Below are 23,770 nucleotides of genomic sequence, written 5' to 3' on the forward strand. Positions count from 1 at the left end.
TACCCCTACACCGTCAAGTCAAGAACTCCATCGATCTCAGGCGCACTGCTACCCAACGCGCTGATCTATTGACACTCTATTTTGGGGAACGATGAAATCAAGAGGTAGATTCAGGGGTTGTTGCAGAAAGGGCACATTAGGCCAATTTCATCACCTTGTGGGAGCCTGATCGTGTTGGCACAGAAGAAGGAAGAGACTTGGAGACTCTATATTGACTATCAGGCGTTGAATAAGATCACTATCCGGAATAGGTATCCAATCCTGCAGATTGATGACCTTCTAGACCAGCGCAAGGGGGCCAAATATTTCAGCAAGATTGACTTGAAGTCCAGTTATCACCAGGTACCAATTGAACCCTCTGATGTGTGCAAGACTGCCTTCAAATCTAAGGAGGGCCTTTTCGAATGGCTGGTCATGCCTTTTAGGTTGACGAATGCCCCCGCAACCTTTATGGGGTTGATGGACGACATCTTGCGGCCCTTCACCAACTCATTCGTGGTTGTGTATTTGGACGACATCCTGATCTTCAACTAGAGTTGGGAAGAGCACCTCCACCACACTCTACAGGTCCTCCAAACCCTGCGACAACACAATGCCAATTTGGAGAAATGCACTTTTGGTATGACCCAGGTTCTATATCTGAAGTACATCATTGATGAGCGGGGTGTGCATGTGGACCCAAATAAGATACAAGTTATTCTGGATGGGCCAACCCCAACCACTTTAATAGAGTTCCGCAACTTTCTCGGTCTCACCAATTTCTATTGCAAGTTCGTGTTGGGGTTTTCTCATATCACTTGGCCTTTGAGTCATGTCACCAAGGGTGGACCGAAATTAAAGTTCTTTTGGTCTGAATCCCAATAGAAGGCGGTTCTCGAGTTGAAGCATCGCCTCTGCTCTGCACCAGTGCTCACATTATCAGACCTTCAACAACTGTTTGAGATTGAGACAGATGCCTGCGACTATGCTATTGGTGCAGTTCTTACTCAGTGGGGACATCCAGTGACATATCACAATGAGACACTTTAGGACATAGTCTAAAAGTATCTCACCTATGACAAAGAGATGTATTCCATTGTGTAGGCCTGCCGACAATGGAAGCATTACTTTCTAGGGAAGGAAGACAGTCATCCACATAGACCACCAACCCTTGCAGTTCATACAAACCCAAGGAAAGTTGCAGAACAATCACCATCAAAAATGGTCCACATACCTGCAATAGTTCCATTTAAACTTTAAGTACAAGAAGGGAAACACCAATAATGTTGTAGATTGCCTCATCTTACTGCCAGTCATGGCGCTAACCACTGTGCTTGACCCTTATGGACACAAGACTTCAAGGTGGCCGCATTTTTATAAGAGCGATCCAGAATTCGGCAACACATATCAGATGCTCTTGGAAGGCAAGCAAGTTCTTGATTTTGACCTCTAGGGTGCACTATTATGCCACTTGGGACACCTCTGTGTTCCTTCAAGGGAGCGTGCCAAGATGATTTGGGGGGCACACTACAGTCGGGTCACTAGACATTTCAGAGTAGGGAAAATAGTGGCAATGCTACAGAGATATTTTTATTGGTCAAACCTTCAACAGGATGTTGGTAAGTACATCAGATCCTATACTGCCTGCGCCATTTCCAAATCAACAATCACGAAGCAAGGCCTATATACTCCTTTGCCTACTCCTAGTTGGCTTTGGGAATCCATCTCCATGGATTACATGTCTGGCCTTTTTTCTACTAAGTATGGCAATGATTGTGTTTTCGTGTTCGTCGACAAATTCTCTAAGATGCCCATTCTGGCAGCTTGCAAGAAGAGTATCACAACAGAAGCCACTACCATGTTCCTCTTTGAACGAGTGTGGGTACACTTTGGGATCCCATAGTCCATTATCTCAGATCGTGACAACGCATTCTTGAGTACCTTTTGGTCTAGCCTCTGGTCGATGCCGAATACCAAGCTCACTAAGTCCACGGCCTTCCACCCCCAAACTAATGGCCAAATAGAGTTCATCAGCAAGTTGATTGTGCACATTCTGTGCATGTACAACTCGAAGCATCAACGCACATAGGATGAAATCTCCCCTATGTCCAACACAGTTACAACAAAGCTCTCCGTAGCTCAACTACCCGTAGCCTCTTTCAGGTGGGATTGGGTTTCCAACCACTATGTCTCATTGATGTGGCCATACCATTTGCAGTTACTTTGGTAGATTCGGCCCATGTCTAGGCCAAAGTTGACAGGGCTAACAACTTCATTGAGCACATTCAACACATATGCTAGCAGGTCCAAGACATATTGGATAGAGCCAATGCTAAGTACAAGCAGCGTCATGATCAACATCGGGTGCCACACAAGTTCTAGTGGGCAACAAAGTTTGGTTACATCTGCAAAAGGAGCACCTCACTGGGCCCCACCACAAATTGCGTCTTCTCCGATATGTGTTGTGCACCATCACCAAGGCTATAGGGGACAATGCCTTCAAGCATGGCATTATACAGTTCCTTGGCCTGCACTCAATATTCAATGTGGATCGGCTGCGACCATACTTTCCCCCGTTGTTGGACACATCCGATGTTGCTAAGCAGCTAACATCAATAGAGCTCAACCCCAACTACATTGAACCAGCCACAACTGACAAAATCATGGACACATAGGTCAAGAACAATCGCCAGCAGAGGATCCAACTCTATCAAGTCGTCAAAGCAGGCCAATTCCTTCACCGGGGCAAGTGGTTCACCAGGGACCAGGTTTAACAAAAATTTCTTCAACTCATGGAGGCTCTATGCGCAATGGGGACCATTTCTTCCTAAGGGGGGAGGGGGGGCGGGGGGTGGTTGATCCAGGTTGATATTAGTGGCCACCCGCCTATTGCACCTAGATCTCTCGTCGGTTTCATTTGTTTCCTTGATTATAGCATCATTTACTATTTGTAGCAGCTTTTCAAGTCTTGAGCTTCTGGCGCTGTTTTGACCCATTAAATGACGTTTTTTTGAAGTCCGCAGTAGGCCCAAAGTCACAGGAAGGGCCTATGGCAAACCCTGTAGTACTCGGAGAAATCTTTCCAACGAGGTATCGTGTGCACCAAACGGAGATCATATGACCAAGCTACAACACTGTGAAGTTAATTGCGCAATTAACCCCAACTGGGCCCACAAACTCTTGTCATTCCATCTCCTGGGCTTAGGGTTTTGGTTGTTTAGGGTTTTCCCTTGTTGTTCAATAATAAAAGGGCCCTTGAGCCTCATTGACACACAGTTCAGAGGCATGTAGCCGCCACATCTCTTCTCAGAGATAAGCTACCATCTCCTGAGCTAGTTTATTCCCATTCTGTATGTAAGCATTTGTTAGTTCTTTGATATTAATGAAATGAATTTTTATTTTTGCTACATCTCGGTATTTATGTTTGTATCTATATTCTGTTGCATTCCTGTATAAATATGGATGCAAATCCATAGAGTAAATGTTGTGAATAGACCTTGAGATTCTCAGATTCAGTTGATCTATAACTTTCTTAGTCATGACATTGGTTAAGGCCCCTGAATCTAGCGTACAGTTATGACATAGGCAGTCATTAACTTCTAAAGTAAGGAAGAAAGACTGATTATCTTCATTAGTCATGTAATAATTTAGATCCTTTAACTTAATTTCTTCGTTTTTTGGATGCGTATCAGTCTTATCCTATTGAGCCATGCCTAGAGCTTTGAAGAACATTGCTCTTTGAGAAGGAATCTTTAGAAGTTCTAGCACTAGGACAAAAATCTTAACACTATTTATCCACGCAGCCCAATCAATTTTCAACCCTGATTGATAACTTTTAGATGCAACCTGCTTATTTTGATTATGATCCTTGCCCTTCTTTTGATAAGTATAACCTTTGTTTCTAGCAATTTCTAGAATTTGTTCCTGAGATGGAGTTTCACCATACATTTGTGTGATAGGGTACTTCTCATCACTGAAGTTATTGATGGTGAAAGATGAAGGGATCATGTTTGCACAACAACCTTCATTTGAAGAACTTTGATTTACATTATTTATTTGCTCACTGGTTCCTTGATCTAGGAGCTTTCTAGCGATGGCACATGCACTTTCTTCATGAAGACTTTCACAAGGTCTGCAAAACGGAATAGGCTGATCAACAATATTAGCGGACTTGAGAGGAGTAGGGGGCCTTTGATCATTCAAAGGATTCCTTCTTGGCCATGGATTGTTATTACCTCTATTATTATTGTTATTTCTAGGCTGAATATTCCAAGTTTGATTTCATTCCATTTGCATCAGCTTAGATTGCATGGCTTTTATTTCTCTAGCATGCTCAATCCTCATTTCCTTAATCATTTGAGTTAATTCCTTGATTGGGTCATGTTCTATCTCCTTTATTTCTTTTACTCTATTTTAGAATGGACCTCTTTCAAAACCAGGAATTTCCAACTTACCAGATGCTTTGTTATCTTTTTCTAACTCTTCGGGAACAACTTGAGCAGTGGCTAGATTAGTCGACTTTGCACGTCTAATTTCATAAGATGTATCGACACAAAAAGCTTCAAGATATTGCTCTAACAGAGATTTGTCTGGAGGCTTATAATCCTGAGTCATTTCTTTGATAATGATTAAATTCCTTTAATGTTTCATTCTCATTCTTCTTTATGCCATTGATAGCTTTCCTGTGAAAATTTTTGAATCTAACAGATCAGAAATCCTACTGTAGTACACTGATTTGCATTACCTACTTGTGTTCTTCATTTTAACAAGTTATTTTCAAAAATATTCAGAAGATATTAATGCAAATACACTACAACCTACACCAATATACAGATCAAGTACTGAAAAATAAATGATACAACCACACAAAGGACACTTATTTTTGGACCAAACGTCCCCGGAAAAACCCAGTGTGGGAAAACCAGTGCAGTAGATATGAGGGTTTTATTATTAACCAGATTTCTGAATACAACTAGGGTGCCAAATCCGGCTCACCTAATAGAGAATAACCTGACAAAAGTACCTCTATACGGAGATAGATGTTTTGGCGAATCCAGCAACTGGATGAACAAACCCCATAGGTGACTGTGCTATCCCCATTGCTGTGCAGTGATGGATTCTCCAAGCTCTATGCTAGAATTGCGTCACCCTCCCAGTGAGACTTCCCAACGTAGAAATCGATCTACTGAACTGCTGCTCGATCTGCCTCACAAAAACCCCAGCGCTGCCTCTAAGTGACTGCGTCAACTCCTCTAGCCTCTGCGTCACCCTTCTGGGGTTGCACTGTCTCTTCCTGGTGCTATTCTGCCTCTTTGCTATGTATTCTCGGCCTTGGATTGAAGTCCCTCTGCTGAACTTCCCCTCTCTGCACTAGAAACTTACTCTGAAATTCTCAGCGAACCATGCCCCAGAATTTCGAATTAGTTCAAGCGCTGCTCTCTCTGTGTGTATTCTCCAATTGACCCCAAGCCTTCCTTTATACTTTTCCTGTTGAGAAATCAACGACCATGGTCTAATCTCTAATCAACGTCTAAGATTAAATTAGACTTGATCCTCGTCACTTAGAAGCTTCTCACCCATATTTACATTAATTCTCTTTAATTATTTTAATTTCCTAAGTTTTAACTTAAGCACCATCAAAAATAATTAATTATTTGAATAATATGCACTCTGAGTGGAATTTCTCCAAACAATTTCTGGGACTTGGAAATCTCATGTGTTCTAGCCCCTCCACAAAATTCCGGAGCTAGAGCACATCTAATGCTACTCAAATGTCAACACTCCCTCTTAGCGAGGAATGTGCTCTAACAATACTTCCTAGTAGAAGTATCACACTGATCCACGACATTGGTCCTCTGCGGTGCTGATGCTTGACTTGCTGCCCTTCATCCACTACACTGCTACAATTTCTACTGTTTCCCATGACATTGCCACTGTCACTGTTGTATCTTTACTGCAGCTCCCTCTCAATATGCTACATCATGCTGCCCATAGCACTACCACTGCTAACTGTTGCACTGCAACTCAGTGGCTGAGAAGTAAGCAATTGAAAAGCCACCCAAACGCTGACATGCTGGTTAGTCTGGATGCCCCTTGCCGCTGAAGCTACCTCTGCTGCTAATCTGTGCTAACCCTCTAATGCTACTGCGTTGCTGTTGTATTTGCTCTGTGCCCTCTGCACTGCTGCAACACTCCACTGCGTTGCTTCAAACTTTGGTGCTCTAGCTCTGCCACTGTTGCTCCATCACCCCTTGCACCAACTGACTCCCTTCATTCTGCTACTATCATTAAGGGCTCCCGTAGCCGTATGTGATCCAAGAGTTTGGGTACCTCAAGGATCCCGCCCTTTTTATGCAATCCTCCTGACTACAGCTCAATATTGCCCCACCTCTTCTCTAGAGGTGCATGAGCACTCATGGAGCAATCATCATCGTCCTCTTTGTTAGCTTGCGCTAGAGCAGCCTTTGATTCAGACTTCTCTTCTTTGCCCTTCTTCCGAGGGCACTGCACGGCGAAATGTCCCATTTCTCCACATTTGAAGCATTGAACTTTGGATATGTCCTTCTTCTTTCATTTTTGCTGCCCTTGCTGTCCCACTGATGTGAGCGCTGCATACTCCTCTTCCTCCTCCTTGATTCTGACCCCTTTGCTACTGCTTCCTGCCTTGGTCCATCGTCTTAACTCTTCCTGTCAAAGAGTTGCCCACATCTCCTCCCAACTGGGAAGGGAAGCCCTGCCCAAGATGCTTTGCACAAAGGTTTCCCAATCTTCAGTGACTACATTCAGGTCAGCGCTGACCATAAATTCAGCATCTAGTGTAGCCCCTACGGAAGTTGGCTGGTCACGGATCCGTTGCAACCTAAGAAGGATGGATCGATTTCTTCTCCCTTCTGCATCCGAAACTGTCTCAGCTGACTCTCAAGCAACATCTTCCGCTGAACGGAAGTTCTCTTGTACAATGTGGTCAAGGCCTCCCACATTTCACTTGCTGTGTCTTTCTCAGCGATATGTAGGATCACATGATCCTTGACCCCGTCCAAGATCATGCACTTTGCTTTTCCCTGAGCCTCCTCGTACTTCTTGAAAGGATCAAAATCGACCTGAACAATAATTGTCCTCAAGGCATAATCCTTGATGCGATTTTTATCCAAAATTGCCAGTATCATGGCCTTCCAGATGATGAAGTTGGATGCTCCATCCAACATGTGCAGATCCCTCAGTCCGTTAACATCTATCTCTACTCAAATAAATGTCGAACTGGTTCTCTTCTCCCTCTTTCATTGCTGCCCCATCAAAACTCGATTCCGGATTTATTTGGCGCTAGAAATCCTCTATGGAACAAGCTCCCTCTGAATTTCGATTTCCTTCACGGAAATCCTGCTGCCAACCATTATCGAACCACCCCTATTTGATCTCTCTTTGCCGCTGCTTAGCACTGGATCTAGATTTCTTGGCAAGAAATCTTCTGAGGCACTGATTCCCTCTACTTTGCTTCTGCTCCACTAGGTATTGTTTTGCACAAACAGAGTCAACACACCACCAGCGACTCCAGATGAAATTTGCGTTGCACCTCTAGCCACGAAAACTGGAAAAACGAGACTCAACAGTCTCCGCGCTAGCCCAGTAATCACTGTGCTTCCCTTTGTAGCAATGGCGTCACCCATTTAGGCTGATGCAGGTTCTACGTGAGCCTCCCTTGGTGACTGCATCGCCCCTCCTCTGCTCTCTTGGCCTGAAACTACGCTGTCTCTTGGGACAACTGTCTTCCTGCACAGATTTTCCTCTGTCCTTTCACTGATGGCTTCAATCCTCCTTGATCTTCAATCACTCTGCTACCATGTGAAAATTTCTGAATCTAACAAATCAGAAATCCTATTGTAGTAAACTGATTTGCATTACCTACTTGTGTTCTTCATTTTAACAAGTTACTTTCAGAAATATTCAAAAAATATTAATGCAAATACGTTGCAACCTACACCAATATATAGATCAAGTACTGAAAAATAAATGAAACAGCCACACAAAGGACACTTATTTTTGGACTAAACATCCCCGGAAAAACCCAATGTGGGAAAACCGATGCAGCAAATATGAGGGTTTTATTATTAAGTAGATTTTTGAATACAACGAGGGTACCAAATCCGGCTCACCCAACATATAATAACCTGGCAGAAGTACCTCTATTCGGAGACATACATTTTGGTGAATCTAGCCACTGGATGAACAAACCCCACAGGTGATTGCGTTGTCCCCAGTACTGTGCAATGATAGCTGCTCCAAGCTCTGCACTGGAACTGCCTCACCTCCTCTAGGAGCTATGTCACCCTCCTAGTGAGCCTTCCCGGCTCAGAAATAGATTTGCTGAACTGCTGCTTGATCTGCCTCACAGAAACCCAAATGCTGCCTCTAAGTGACTGTGTCAACCCCTCTAGCCTTTGCGTCACCCTTCTGGAGCCGCGCTGTGTCTCCCTGGTGTTGTTCTGCCTCTACTATGTATTCTCGCCCTTGGACTGAAGTCCCTCTGCCGAACTGCCCCTTTCTACACTAGAAAATTACTCCGAAATTCTCAGCAAACCACACCCCAGAATTTCGAATCAGCTCAAGTGTTGCACTCTCTGTGTGCATTCTTCAATTGACCCCAAGCCTTCCTTTATACTTTTCCTAGTGAGAAATCAACAGTCGTGATCTAATCTCTAATCAACGTCTAAGATTAAATTAGACTTTCTCCTTGTCACTTGGAAGCTTCTCACCCATATTTACATTAATTCTCTTTAATTATTTTAATTTCCTAAGTTTTAACTTAGGCACCATTAAAAATAATTAATTATTTTAATAATATGCACTCCGGGTGGTATTTCTCCAAACGATTTCTGGGTCTTGGAGATCTCATGCGTTCTAACCCCTCCACAAAATTTCGGAGCTAGAGCACATCCGATGCTACTAAAAATCAACACTTCCTTCCTTGTCCCCATATTTACCCTTAAATGTAGTGATGAGAGCTTGCAGAAAATCAAAAGAGTTATCAAGCTTGTCTAAGTACCATTGCAATGCATCATCTTCTAATGAAAGGACAAATAGTTTCATTCAAGCATCTTCATGATTGTAGGCAACGGCATGAGCATGTCTTAGCAGAAAAGATGTGAACTTTTTGATGTGAGCATCAATAGTGGTTGCATTGTTCCCTTGAAACATAGGGATCTTATCCATACCAACATCTGGAACATTATGAGGATACCCTTGGACATTGCCAAAGTTGCAAGGCCCGTAAAAATCCATGATTTCCTGACAAACAGGATCAGGGAAAAGCAAGTGGATATCAAGGAGGGCTTCCTATCCGAGAAAGATTAAATGCTTACTAGAATGTAATTTGTTTAATCGAGCTCTTAGAGCCTTTTCAGGATCGGGAGTGGGGTTAACCAAGCTACTAGTATTTCTTCTAGTATAAGCTCTTGTGAATGGATGAATAAGTGGATTCGCCACCCAAACAGGAAACTAACCCAAATGTCCAGGTGCTAAGGTGCAAATAGAAAGGTGAACAAGGTGATAAGAAGATTAGTGAGATGTCAAAGCGCCAGAAAATGTGGTGTTTGACTGATTAAGAAGATGAAAATGATTAGAAGATTAGGAAGAATGTCGTTAAAGAGCCGAGAATAAGATAAACTTATCCTCAACAACGACAACAGAAAAATGTTGTCGCCCAAACTGTACAGGCAAGATGCGACAGTGCTCAGGGCAAGGGTTGTCACTCTGATCCTTGCCCTCTCCGTTCAAACTATCTCCCTACAAAAAACTATGGGGGGTAGTCCCTATGAAATGTGAAGATGGGAAACTCATTGGCAACCAACAAGTCCGGGAGACAGGAGACACAATTGAATGGCCTAGCAACTTTGTTGAATTAACAAGTTAAATGATTTGATTGAATTACTATGGAAGACCAGTGCCTTAAATGGAGTCAATTACTTGTTTAAGACAAATTAATTACTAATTCACCAGATGAACAGTTGTTGCCTTAAGGATGCTTCACTATCCTAAATGAGATGCAAGAACTACAATCTAGGTGAGGTGCAAAATATTGGTTAATTTTAGATTATATGCCTATTCTAAGTATATCCTTTCACTTAACTGTTTTGAATCTAGTCTTTAGAGTAAGTTGTGAGAGAGAAACTAGGGGGAAGCAAGCTGAGGCTTGGTTAATGATACCTCCCTTGGGGTTATAACCACCCGATGCCTCAGGTGCTGCAGAGACTATGGCTCTGACGATTGCAAGGTCACAGTGTTAACCACTAAAGAGGAGCTAAACTTCTCAAGCTAGATGAGAAAGGTGAGCCTATCTCTCTATGGACCAAACTTATGCTTGTAAGTTAATTAATTAATGCAAGAGACTAATCCTAGTATGCAAGTGCAAGAGATGGATGAGTGCTCTTAAGGTGAGATTACTTAATGCTCTTAAGTACTTCATTATTATGATCTTCAATGAACAATGAAGTACTTACACAATAGATAAATGAGAATCTCAATCACAAGAGAAAGTGCTCAAAATTGAACAGTACTAGAAGATGTGACAAGTAGAGAATTGCTCAAAGGCAAGATTAATGTTACCTGATACAATTAGCAACTTCAAGATTAGAACAATATGCCAATTAGATATTCAAAGGAGATTTAGATTTCTCAACAATAAACAATGTATCCTCTTATCCAACAATGATACTAGCAATGAGAAACACGATCATTAATTACAATGCCCCTTAGAGCAATTAGCCAATTAAACATTTATCAATTTGATTAGAGCACTTATGTGTAAATGCAAGAGTGCAACTAGATGCCAATGATTCAGAAATACAATATGGATCAGCCAATACACATGTGATTGCAGCAATAAGAAAATTACCCAATTACTCACTTTAACACTTATCCAAGATCCACAAGGTGTAAGAAACAAAGGGTAAATAAGATTAGGTGACCTTCAACCACTTTTAACATTGTTGTTATTTTTATATCAGCCCTTATGCAGTAAATTTCAGACCTTGAAATATTATTGCAACCTTCAAAAAATGATCAAATGTGCATAGAAAAGCAAACCCAATGAGAGCTAGTGACAATATAATGATGAAATATGATTATCAATGAGTTATTATGCCACTGCTATGAAAATTTGCTACTGCTGTAAGTGTTTTTATGTGGCTGTAGAAACATATCAAATCTGAAACTAGCCGATCAACCCAAAAGAAAACCACTTATATGTACTGAAATTAACTTAAGCTAACTTCTTAATGAATTAGGTGATTTATTGATGAAGTTAGGCTTGTAAAAAATGTGTTTAGACCTTAATTATACTGCTGTCATAAATTACTTTAGAACTCAAATTTAGGACAGTGGTGAAACAAGAGGGTTAGAGAGAAAACCAAGAGGCCTTGAGGCCTAGTTGAAGGCTAGATTAACCTCCAATAAATTTGGACACTTGCAACCACCAAGTTAGCTCTAATATCACTGCAAAATCGCATTGTTAGCCCACTAAAACAATGCAAAACCTAGAGATGACTGAATACAAGACTAGGGCAAGGGCTAGAAGGCTAGAAAACCCCAAGACTAGGGCTAGAAATGTCAAATGAAGGGCTAGAAGAGAAAAACAAGGGCAGAGACCAAGGGAAAGGGGAAGATGAGGCTACAACAAGGGAAAACAAGCCCTTTAAGGCTGACGTCAAGCCCTTAGAGGCTGATGCAAGGGAAGAAAAAACCTTAGGAGGGCTAGTAGCTAGAGTTAAAACCCTTAAAGGGCTATGGCCTAAGTAACCTGACACGGGGATTCGGGATTCATAGGATACAGGGATTCGAGTGTCGGATTCGGACACGTTTACCCCCCGGAACAGGACACGTTAGGATTTGTTATATATTATTTTATTAAAATATATATATATATATATATATATATATATTAAAAATTAGATATTTCTTACACAAATTCTCATTAATGATACAAATTCATTGATTTCAAACATAGATCTTTATCTAGATGTAAGTTTTACTGTTTACAAAGTAAGTAACATTATAGCATTTATAGTACATACAAAATTCAAATACATGTCACATAAATGATAAATCAATGAATCATAAATTCTAAATTCATAAATGATAAATCATAATACATATTCAATTCATCAATGATCCAATAGGAGAAAGACAAGATAGTAAGATAAAGACACTAACAGCGGTGGTTTTCTCGTTAAGTCATCAAAATCAAAATGTGTTACATAGGTAATGCAATGCCAATGGCAAATAAAAATAGAAAATACAAAACAACTACAGGTATACAAGCCTCAAGGCAGTGGGTAGCCCATGACTCATGAGTCATCAATCTTCATAGTCATCATCAAAATCAACATCATTGTCCTCATCATCATGGTCACCACTGCTCTCCTCTGCATCCTCCTCCTCCCTTGTATCCATATTCGCCTCTGCATCTGCTTCTGTGGAGGATGACGCCCCTACAGTGTCACCGTCATCAAATCTAACAGGCTCTAGCATTGGATCATTGAGGTCCGTGTTGGCCAATGCCAATTCAACATTGTTGTCTAGACTCATATCATCAAGAAAGACATCCCACATATTTGTCTTTCCCTTCAACCACTCTTCCCTCTGCCTGTAAATAAGATGAAGGTTGGTGTGCACATACACCATTGTATCTGCCCTGTACTGCTCAAGCCTGCTCTTCTTAACACTATACAAATTCCAATATGTGCTCCAATTCCTCTCGCAACAAGAAGATGAAGTCACCTGAGGGAGGAGCCTCATGGCTAACTACTAAAGAGGAGTGCTTGTTGCCCCATGATTTGCCCACCAAGAATAGGGCTTCTTAGCCCCCTTGTCTCTAATCACATCATATTCTGCAAATCGACCAATGTCAGTGGAAAACTCTGCAAAGGTATCCTCCACCTCATCAAGCAATGCTCTATCCTGAAAAACTCGCCTGAATGCAGCTTTCCTCCCCTGTGAGATTTCACCATCCATGTGAGGAGGGAATCTGCGGGAATGTTCACCATTCAGCCACTCATGGTTGTAGTATTTTGGGTTCAATGGATGAGCCAAACAATGTAAAGGTGTGCAATTCTTGTCCCATCTGCTGACAATAATATCTTGTATAGTACCACAGAAGGCCTCTAGTGATGTCTCATACTCTGGGCACTCACTCTGTAGAATAATGCTCCTCACAGACTCAATCATGGAATTCCATCCCTTATAAACCTCTCCTAGGATGGGTTTGTCTGTACCTGCAAATCGAAGCAAAGAAATGATAGGGTCCATGATTTGAATAATTAGATCTACCCTCTCCCACCAAGCATCATCTAGCACTGTGTCCTTCACTCTTTTAGAGGCTAGTTGATCTGTCTTTCTTCAAAAATACCAAAACTCAGAAATAACCATGGCCCCAAGAGCGGTCTTGACCTCCCTCATCCCCTTCAACATGATGAATGAAGAGGCAAACATTGTATCAGCAATCTTCAACAATGATAGATTGTTGTACTCCTTGTAGATAGTGAGGGCATTTGTATGATTTTGCACAAAGTTACGGATATGCCGTGCATCCTCAATAATGTTACCAATCCAAAGCACATCAGAAGCAATGAATTTTATTGCTAAGTTCAATGAATGGACAATGCAAGGTGTCCAAAACACTTGTGGATATTTAGCTTCCACAATTATGCCAGCAGCCTTGCAAACAGGTGCATTATCTGTAATGATTTGCACACAAGAATCAACACCTACATTTTCAATAACTTTAATAAACAACACACCCATAAATTGTGCATCCTTGTATTCTCCATGCGTATCCACTGCTTTCAAGAAAACTGGACCATTCAAGGAAGACACCATGAAGTTGATGAGTGGGTGTCGTGCTGGATTTGTCCATCCATCAGAAACAATTCTAACCCTAGATGTTGGCCGTGATGCTTTAATAGGCTCAAGCATTTTTGCACCTCTTTTTTTTGCCTTTGTCAACAATGTGGTTCTAAGCTTCTCTGAGCCAAGAGGCACATACCATGATGGAGACCCATGAGTTAGAGCTCAGCACATCTCAATAAATAGAGGTGTGCAACATTAAAGGATATGAAGTTTTGATAGAAAAAAAGGCAATGGTGAGATCAAGCTCTTCCCATTTCTCTTTTTGAAAAATCTTGTCCATTGGACCAAGTGAAATTGCCTTTGTTTTTGTTGCTTGTCTCCCAATAGAACTCTCAAATGGAAATTTGTGATGCCTTTCCTAAAAAATGGAAGGGGGTCATCATTCTTGGTTTTCTTGATTTTGCAGCCACATTTACCATACCAACAGTGAACTCTTTTTCCATTTCTTTCCTCTTTTGTGAAGGAACTTGTGTACAAGCTCCAACTCCACAACTTGGTAAAGTCAACAAATGGCCTTTCACACGAAAATATGTGCTTGTGAAAGTATTGTGGCAAAAGTTGCATCTCCAATTCACATTGCCTTCTCTCTTCCCCTTATTGCTTGGCCCATCCTCTCTTGTGACATATTTCAACAAGGGATATTTCTCAATGTTATCTTTAGGAGGAAGTCTTCCTTCAACATTACTTTCAGCGGACTCTGATGATATTGGGGGAGGAGGGGCATCTCCAATGGGGACATTTTTCCCCTTCCTTCGCTCCCTACCTGCTGCACTTGATTGAGCCATGAACACTGTAAAAAAAAAAAACAAAACAAGCACAAATTTGTAAAAGAAATGCATATACAAATTATTGTAATACAAATGCAAAAAAATAGAGAGGAAATGCACTTATCTATTGCTTGAATCTCCTTGAACACGCTCTAAACCTTTGGCTCCTTTCTCCAAACTTCTAACAGCAAACCCACAGCTCACTTCTTGCAAAAGGAATGAAACAAAATGGTAAAGAAAATTAGAAATTGCGCCCTTTTATTGGCCCGACGATTCCTTTTCGCCAGATTCGAATCTGATTTTTGTGACACGATCCGGATTCGATCGTGTCCCATTCGGACACATCGTGTCATGAAAATTGGATTCAAATTAGGGCAAATTGAATCCGATTCGCAGGATTCAAACACTTGGCAAAAAATCAACGAATCCGGTTTTTGAGGCTGTGGCTAGGACCCATAGGGAGGCTGGAAGGGAGGAGGGCCTCCTAGAGGCCATGACAGCAGAGGAGGATGGCCAAGACCTTAGAAGGGTTGGATGAATTCTACAAAGGGGGGCCAAGGCCTTTTTAGGCCCACGACTAACCCTAAAAGGCTGCGGCCTAAGCAAAGGAGAGGGACCAAGGGCCCTAGGAGGCTCCTAGGCCCTACAACTAGGCTAAAAATGGAGGATTTAACCCTGCAAACCAAAATTTGTCCAAAAATTTTCTACAAAAATGTTGGATGCTAGGCCTAGAGGATGCATGGAGATTAGATCTTGCCTTCCTAGGCCTAGATCTGCCTCAAAACTCCAACAAAAATCTTCTTGAGCAACTTGAAGTTCACTTGCACAAATGAATAAAAAATGGCAAACCCCAAATTATAAATATATATACAAAAACTCAAAACCCACAAATAGGTTAGAAATAATTTTCAAATAATTTAGAAATATACAATATTTTAAATTTTTTGGAGAAATAATTTTGGATAAATAACAATGGATGAGTATATTTTCGAAAAATAAATATTGGCTGAAACCCTCCTGCAAAATCAAATACCATAAAGAAATCTCAACGCCCAAATATAGTCAACCTTTCCCCATATTTTGTGAACATGGAGCCCAAGGGTTAGCTTACCTGTAAATCTCTATTATATTCTCAAGAAAATTGTTAGATCATATAGTGAATCACATCACCTAAGATATAATATATTAATAGAATGTTCTTATCACCGACAAATGAAATAAAAAATATCAATCAATATTCAACTCAAAATAGGATCACTCATAGCTGACACGTACCACAAATCAGCGGAAGAAAAACACCATGAACTGAACCCCAAAGTCTTTCTATTATGATATAAAATGTTCCTAATGAAGTAGCAGCTCAATACTAGCGTTCAAGAATTACATCCTCCAAGGATACCAACAGAAGCAAACTGATTTCTTTATATAGAGAAACCCCTCCAAGTGCAAAATAATGGCTAGTTGGCTTGATCCACGTCAAAATAATCTTGACTGTTGAAAATAGCTTGATGATCTTTGAATCTTCATTGTCTAATTTTTAATTTTGAGGAAAAAATCGTTTTTTTCTTAAAACCCACTTTTAATTAATCCAAAAATAAATATTTTGGATTAATTTTCTCAAAAATTTGACTTTGGATTAACCACCAAGGTCCATGGGCTCAATTTTTCTTAAAATATCAATTTTTCCCTTGGTGGAGGACCTCCAAAAATTGACTTTCCTTTGACCCATTAATTTTTTATTATTTTCCACTTGGAGAGAAATTAATTCCTCTATAATTATTTTTGAATCAATTAATTAATTTTCTGGCTTAGGATTTTAATTTAATTTAGCCAAAAAATTTAATAATTGACACTAGAGAGGATTAATATTTTTTCACCCTCAAATATTCTAGCCATGGCGTCGAAGTATGAGGGACCATGCTTTAAAATATTTTTTACATCAAGATATTACAATTAATTCAACCCTGAAAGGGGGAATACACCTTTACACATAGACCCTTATGACATTACCTAATTCTGCGACACAATATGATCTAGTATAGGCCAAGTTTGTTTGTAATAAAATGATCTATCCAAATGTGCTTAAATTATTCCCAAACACACATTTACAAAAGACTCGATATAACACTAAGACTCACCTAAGACCTTGTCAAGAGATTCCACCTTATCTTTGGGTTTAAGCTGGAAGGAAGACTCTGCCAATTATCCGTGTTTAGAAACACACATAATTCGGTGAGGTTAAAAAACTTCCTAGGATGAAATCTGTTTCCAACATCAAAGGCTTACCTAGGTGTTGTTACATAATTAAACAATCATACTATAACATCATTTACAATATAACTTGCAGAAATTGGGTTTTCAATGACAAAATGTGTCCGTCGATGACTTTGAACTTTGAAAAAATATCTTCATGTCGCTGCATTTTGCTTGCCTGGACTTGTTGAAAAAGTGTGGTCAACCGGCCCAACGTTCCTCTTTCCTAGCTCAACATTCACCTTCAAACCCTCAAAGTTCACTAAGGTGACCAATGCCTAGGAGGAGAGGAGCTCGATTTGCGCGAGATGGCTAATGCCTTGCTTGATTTGGCTAGTTTTTTACTTGACGAGGCTAGAGGGATGTTCGATTGACCACTTTAGTCTCCCCCAACATTCATTTTACTCCCCAACTTTCCCATTGTTGACCTTGGACCCCAATGCTTGGAACAGGTGGCAAGTTGATCTATTAGTCAATGACTTCATTGTTTTGCATGATAACATCACATGCCTCCTCTTTTGAGCTTGGAAAAGCTTTCATAGCTTATAGGAGGCCTTATGACCCACATGCAATGTGGAATATAGCACATGAAACGTCCATTTGATTTGCTACCTTTATATGCCCATGTCCTTCTTTAGAGATGAGATCCACCTTGAAAAATCTCCCTATTGCCAAAAGTTAAATGTGGCATTTCAAGTATACCTTTTGTTGATCACAGTGAGCCCTTGTTGAATTTTGGAGTGGGGACCCTGTGTGTTGGGATTTGTGAAGTGCCTTGGGAAACGTGAAGGTGCCCAAAATCATAGTAAAAACAGCCATGTCTCCCGTCTGCCCTGCTCATCAAAATGCAAATGAAATTGAACAATTTTACTAGAGGTACCCCTGCTGGAAGGAGGGTTAACACATACCATTTCCATATCCTTCTTAAATGAGTATTGCATTGTTCATGTATCTATATTAGGAAGGGATATAGCTTAGATCTGTATGGGATTGAATCTTGATACATTTGGGACCAGATTCAATGTATCATGCAGATGCAAGTCAGCTAATAGTCTTAACTGGGAAGAAATCTATTAAACTATTTTCTACATTTTGTTGCCAATAAAACATTTTGATGCAGCATTCGTGAGATATTAGGCAGGATCTATATGTCTACAACATTGAATGCAGTTATTTTATGACTATACATGTGATAATTTTCAAAGCCACAGAAAACTACGTAAAGACTTGTGCATGGCATCCATTTTTGTAGGTTATAAATTATAATATTATATAGGATTATTTTGACAACTACCTCTGCTTCTGCATGTAATTTCTAGAATTAATCTATGTTTATATGTGTGTTTGCATTAACACCACGTCTAGCTGTCTTGGTTAGAAAACAATCAATGGGTGTATCTGTATCCCCATATCAATATCTGTACTAGTATCCTTTCCTTTGTTATATCTAACCTCACCCCCGGTACATTGTTTCATAATTATTCCTCAAGATGGGCACAATAGTTTGGTCCAAAATGTTGAATTAAAAATTGATGCAATATTTCCAGAAAATTCCTATACAATATATGCAATACTCCCTATTTTGTAGTTCTAAAATTCTATAGAAAAGAGGATAGCAAGCATGAGGTCTTTCCGGACAAGGTGCCAATGTGGATCCTAAAATCTATTCAACTCAAATAGATGGAGGAAAAAGCTTTGTTCACTACACTCTTTTCAAGAGAATACAGGATGGATTTTGGATGATCTGGCGCTCAACATGTGTCCATGTCAAACGCAACATTTGCCACTCCTAAACTGATGAGTGAAGATTTTGTATTGTCACACCAAATGATTATACAACATGTCAGATAATATGCTAGTGCTCGACTGCTTTTGAGTTGAGCATCTTTTGCATTTTGTTAGGTATTCATGATATGATTTTTATTGGCATTATTGTGGGATTAATCATTATAATAGCGTTTTCGTGAGATATTTGAGACTATACATGATGAGGGAAGGGTTTAGAATCTAGATATTCGCAAAATGTTTCTCACAAACTACTATGCTTATCCAATTGCAGAATAACCAATGTTAAAATTGGAAGACAAGTGCTTGAAAAACGCGTTGTTTCCCAAGACTTGCAGCTTTGGCTTTCAAATGTAAGTTGCGTTGTTAGCAAGAAGTTTGACTGGAATTGTTTATATTAGGTGATTTTATCACTCGAACATGGTATCCAGAAACAGGAGGCATTGAATTATGTCTGTCCTTTCATTCCATTCTTTTTTTTCTTAATGATGTATAACATGTTTTGCAGATGCCAGTTGAGAGTGGCAAATTCACCCTTCTCGCTCGTGCTGGCAGACTGGTATCTTTATATTAATTATAGCTTTTGAACGAACAAGTTGTAATGTTTTTTGATGTACATATTGTGTAAAAGCAATGACAGGTTTATAAAATATTGAACTGGGCAAGTACTCTTAAGGTAAACTAACAATTAGAATCGTGATCTTGCAAACAGGTACAAGAAGTACACTTGGAGACTTCCCTTGAGAGGGAGGGGATCAAGCAAGCAGTGCAAAGGGTAATGGGAAGAGTTTAAGTGCTTGCAGTAGCTCCTCCGAGACCAAACACTTTTTGTGGGTGAACATGTCAAGTTATTCTTCTGGAAAGTCATTATCATTTCCATTAAGTGCCTTATTGGTATTTCTGCAGTGTACATAACCTTACCGATGCTTTGATTGCAACATAATCTTGCCTCGGGCTTTCAGAATACAATTGGCTTATCAGCACACAATTGAATAGATATCACGACAAGAAATGAGCTGCGCGACAACAAAATAACCTCCCTTTTTGACAATATGATAGCATGTCAATAATATATTCAAGTTATGGCTTGAAATGTGTACTTCGCAAAACAATGTGAACTTGCTTTCTACAGACATCAACATTATGATCATAATCTGAGAGGGGTTATCCATTACTCTAAATTGATTCCTTCCCATAATTATCTTTACAATGTTGGAATACAGAGTTTTATGTATGGTCTATTTCAGTAGATTGACAACAACTGTCGTACTGAGTTTCTCACGCATCCCAGAAGTCTATAAAGTTTAAAATAAAATAATGTACAATAATAATCTCAGACAACTCCAACTACCCATAAGAGGCGTGTGTTTATTTATTAACTTCTGAAATTCATGAAGCTACTTCACAAAAAAGGAGCTGTTTCTTTTATTTCCTCCGTAACATAAGAGACTATCTACTTTGATTTGTTGGTGAAGGTAAATGAATGTTTTATAAAGGCGAATCTTTTTTCCAATGCTTGAAATGCCATCTTTGTAACAACCTACAAGCAGGCAGAGTGTTTTATATAGTGGGAGTAGCATTTTCAATTATACATTGTATACTTCAATTTTATTGGCCTCCTATGTAGCCTTTTTTTTTTTTCAGAGGATCCTATGTAGCCTTCTAACAGCAATTACTCTACTTTTAATGTCATTCGATTTGAGGGTCATATCTTGTAAAGAAAATTTGTCAAAAACAAGAAGAATATCAACTAGTGTTGAAAAACTTAACATTGGAAAAAAAATAAGCGTGTGTTATCATCTCGGGAAATTGGCAAGACCAGGCAAAAATCAGCAAAACTTGATGACATGGCATCGGGGAGTTTTGCAACACTGACATGGACATTCTCTTAAAGACATCATTGATATTGCTTCAAGAAGCTGTAGTAAAAATACATTCTAGTAGGAAGATTGATACAAAATTGAGTCATAACAATATGTTGACGGGGATCTCCAGCGATGGAGGATTTCCCCGAAACACATTACATAGTAAATTGCATTAGAATATATACATGTGCTTGGTGTCTTAGTTACTATCAATGACCTAACAAGGAAAAACTAATTTTATGCTTCAATGATTTAGGAGGATAGCCACAATTGAAAGCTTAGCTTGTGGGTATTAAACATGAGCTTGAATGTTGAATCTTCTTCAAATAAAGGTGTAAGAGTGATCATCTATTGTGGCAAAGGGCAATTTTAAGTGTATAATTTACCAGTGCTATGGCTTGGAGTAAAATAAGGTTATTGATCAAATGAATTCTAACTTACTTTAGACCCACTGTCACATGCTCTTCACTAGTGTCAAATCACGAAATAGGTCCTCTCAATAACTCCTCGGTCATTAGTTTTTGAGGTTCGTTGTGTTTGTTAATAATTTGATCGAGGTGTCCTTGGTTGCAACGTGGGTTTGACTGCATATTTTCCTTTAAAGTGATACTTGTATTTATTGGAAAAATTATCAAAATACACGTTCAATTCTCCGCAAACCCACAACCTTTGATAGAACACAAGGGATAGTCACACTTTGGTTGGACCGAACGTGTTGAACCCCTACGAACGCTTGTAAAAATAAATAGTAGGTTGGGCTAGAAGTAGGTTCACGTGAATATTGAGTGAAACATTGTATATATAGGAGATTAGGATGGTGATAATCCCATGAATGATAGAGATTTTACAGTCTTATATGATTTGTTAATGATATTTAATTTTGGACTTAGTGGGAGATATTCTCCTATTTTTCGAAGAGTTGTAGATGCAAATTCATATTTATAATACTTGGGAGACATGTTGTCCATGTCTCTTTTGCATTCTTGATGTTTATACACGCTTTAGATATACAATGTGGCATCAGAAGCAAATGATTCTCACACTGACACCTGAAAAGGAGTACACTAACTTGCCACATCTATAACTTATCATTCACAAATCCAAATTAAGTGTCACTTGATTTTTAGAAATAAAATTTTGATAGTATCTTTGGCTATTAAGTGAATTTAACATGAAAATATGGGGCATCTAGTTTGTACAAGTTGGAATTCAAATCTAATTACATTTATAACTTCTCATTCACATATCCAATTAAGTGTCACTTGATTTTTAGAAAGAAAATTTTGATAGTATCTTTGGCGTGAATTTAGAATGGAAATATGGGGCATCTAGTTTGTACAAGTTAGAATTCAAATTTAGTCATAAAGAATTACCAAAAATATTAGTTCATAGTAAATTGTGTAAATATTTTGATTTACGAACTTAATTTGAGTGTCACATTATTCATATGAAAGAAGACATTTGAGACCGTTGCAAGTTAAAACTTCAAACTATTTGGGATAACAATCAAAGGGGTACATTCAACATGAATGCTTTTGCAATAGAGTGTTTGGTTTCACATTGATTTTGACATACACATTTTTAGTAGACACTTGTTCTTTTGATTCATTGATGATGAGTGAAGTGTTCATTTGAAACACAAGCAAAAAATCACTCATATAGTGTAAAACTAAAAAAAAATACATTAGAAAAGGGATATGGTTTATATAATGTTGTCCTATAGTGTGTTTTCATATCTGACACATCTTTATAAGATTATATAGAATCTTTCTCTTATAGGAATGGTTAAAAATAGTGGGGTTCCATTGGAAAGAAGATACTTTCTAATGTTCTAGGTCTAACTTTTACAATAATTGGCATGCAAATTATAGAGATTATGTTAGTACAAGGTTGACCTATGTACTAGTCCTCACAAAAGGGTTAACAAACACCTACCACATTAAATTAGTCATCCAAGGTATAACCACATCACGGGTTAAGGCATAACATAGTTTCCAATCAAACAAAAACTGTTTCCTCAAAATGAGAACACTAGCCAAAAAATCCCCCAAAAACATGAAAAAATAGCTCAAAAATGAGAAGTGTTGATGTTGCATCACCACTATTTTTTCGGAGTAAATTTTCAACCATTAGAGAAATTTTGAGGTATAAAATGGGTCTCCTAAGGAATATTATAAAATAATAGTGGAAATAATAAAATAAGATTAGATTATCTCATCAAGTTTTGGTGGGAAAAAACGATTTTACCCAAATTTCTAGTGGGAACACTTGTTGGATGTGGAATTTAATTTTGCATCCAAGGAGTACCCATGTTTGGACCCTACTACACAAAAAAATTTGAAATACATGGAAAAACATGATTGCAATCACGATTTTTCATGTAATTTACATTTCTTGGGTAGAAGGGTCAATAAGAAATATGCAACATGGGTACTCCTTGGATGCAAAATTAAATTCCACATTCAACGAGGGTTTCCAATCAAAATTTGAGTAAAATTGTAGGGAGATAAGTTGAGAATACGAGTTGGAAAAATAGTTTTTATTTTTACTTTTTATCTTTTAACTTTTTTACTTCAAAAATGGTGAATCACCCCACGGTTGACATCATTATATTGAATCCTATTGGTTCTTACAAAGTTAATTTTTGTTGTGCATTTTTGTTTAAGACTCGTTTTTTACCTCAAATTTTCTCTAATGATTTTTTTTTGGTAAGTAAGCACCCACAGGGGATTTGAACCAGTGACCTATCACAAGGAGTGCCTTAACAATGCACCTATTCACCGTCAATCCAAAGCCCCGTGGGCCTCTAATTATTTTTTTAAAATGGCAGTAAAAACTTGATTTTTTGCGCAAAAAACATGAAAAAGCACATGAAATAACATTTACAAAAATAATTAAAATAAATAAAATTAAATCCCCCATTAAAGAAAAAGAAAAAGAAAAAACAAAATTAAATTAAATTAAAAGAACAATAAATGTGCCCCGTGCCCCTTGGGCATATTTTGGGGGTGGTAGGTCAATTCCTAGAATCGGCCCGCCACACCTACTCCCATACATTTATTTTTCTTTCCATTTTTTTTTGCTCTCTTTTTTTGGGGGTACATTTATTTATTTATTTATTTGAATATTTGTTTTCTTTTTATTGTTTATATTTTTTTAATGTTTTTTTTAAATGGGGGGACATTTTGTTTTGAATTTTTTAAATGTTTATTTTTGTATTTT

At 38.9% G+C, this 23,770-nt stretch overlaps 1 protein-coding gene across 3 annotated transcripts in view; it reads left to right on the forward strand.

Annotated features, from left to right (window-relative positions):
• LOC149239975 (uncharacterized) overlaps positions 1-19,864 on the forward strand; it is a 438,022-nt gene extending 418,158 nt beyond the window's left edge. For 2 of the 3 annotated variants that reach the window (XM_089373599.1, XM_089373597.1), the window contains exons 8-10: positions 18,958-19,036; positions 19,192-19,242; positions 19,396-19,864. In XM_089373599.1, the coding sequence (XP_089229725.1) occupies positions 18,958-19,036; positions 19,192-19,242; positions 19,396-19,476 (211 nt within the window). In that variant the 3' untranslated portion in view covers positions 19,477-19,864. The remainder of the gene's footprint in view (positions 1-18,957; positions 19,037-19,191; positions 19,243-19,395) is intronic. The other variant, XM_089373598.1, reaches the window with a different exon arrangement.
• Positions 19,865-23,770: the final 3,906 nt, after the last annotated feature.

Source organism: Pinus tabuliformis, chromosome 8 (genome assembly GCF_031772625.1).
Source record: "Pinus tabuliformis cultivar Carrire ecotype Pingquan chromosome 8, CPIR1, whole genome shotgun sequence".
NCBI classification, from domain to species: Eukaryota; Viridiplantae; Streptophyta; class Pinopsida; order Pinales; family Pinaceae; genus Pinus; species Pinus tabuliformis.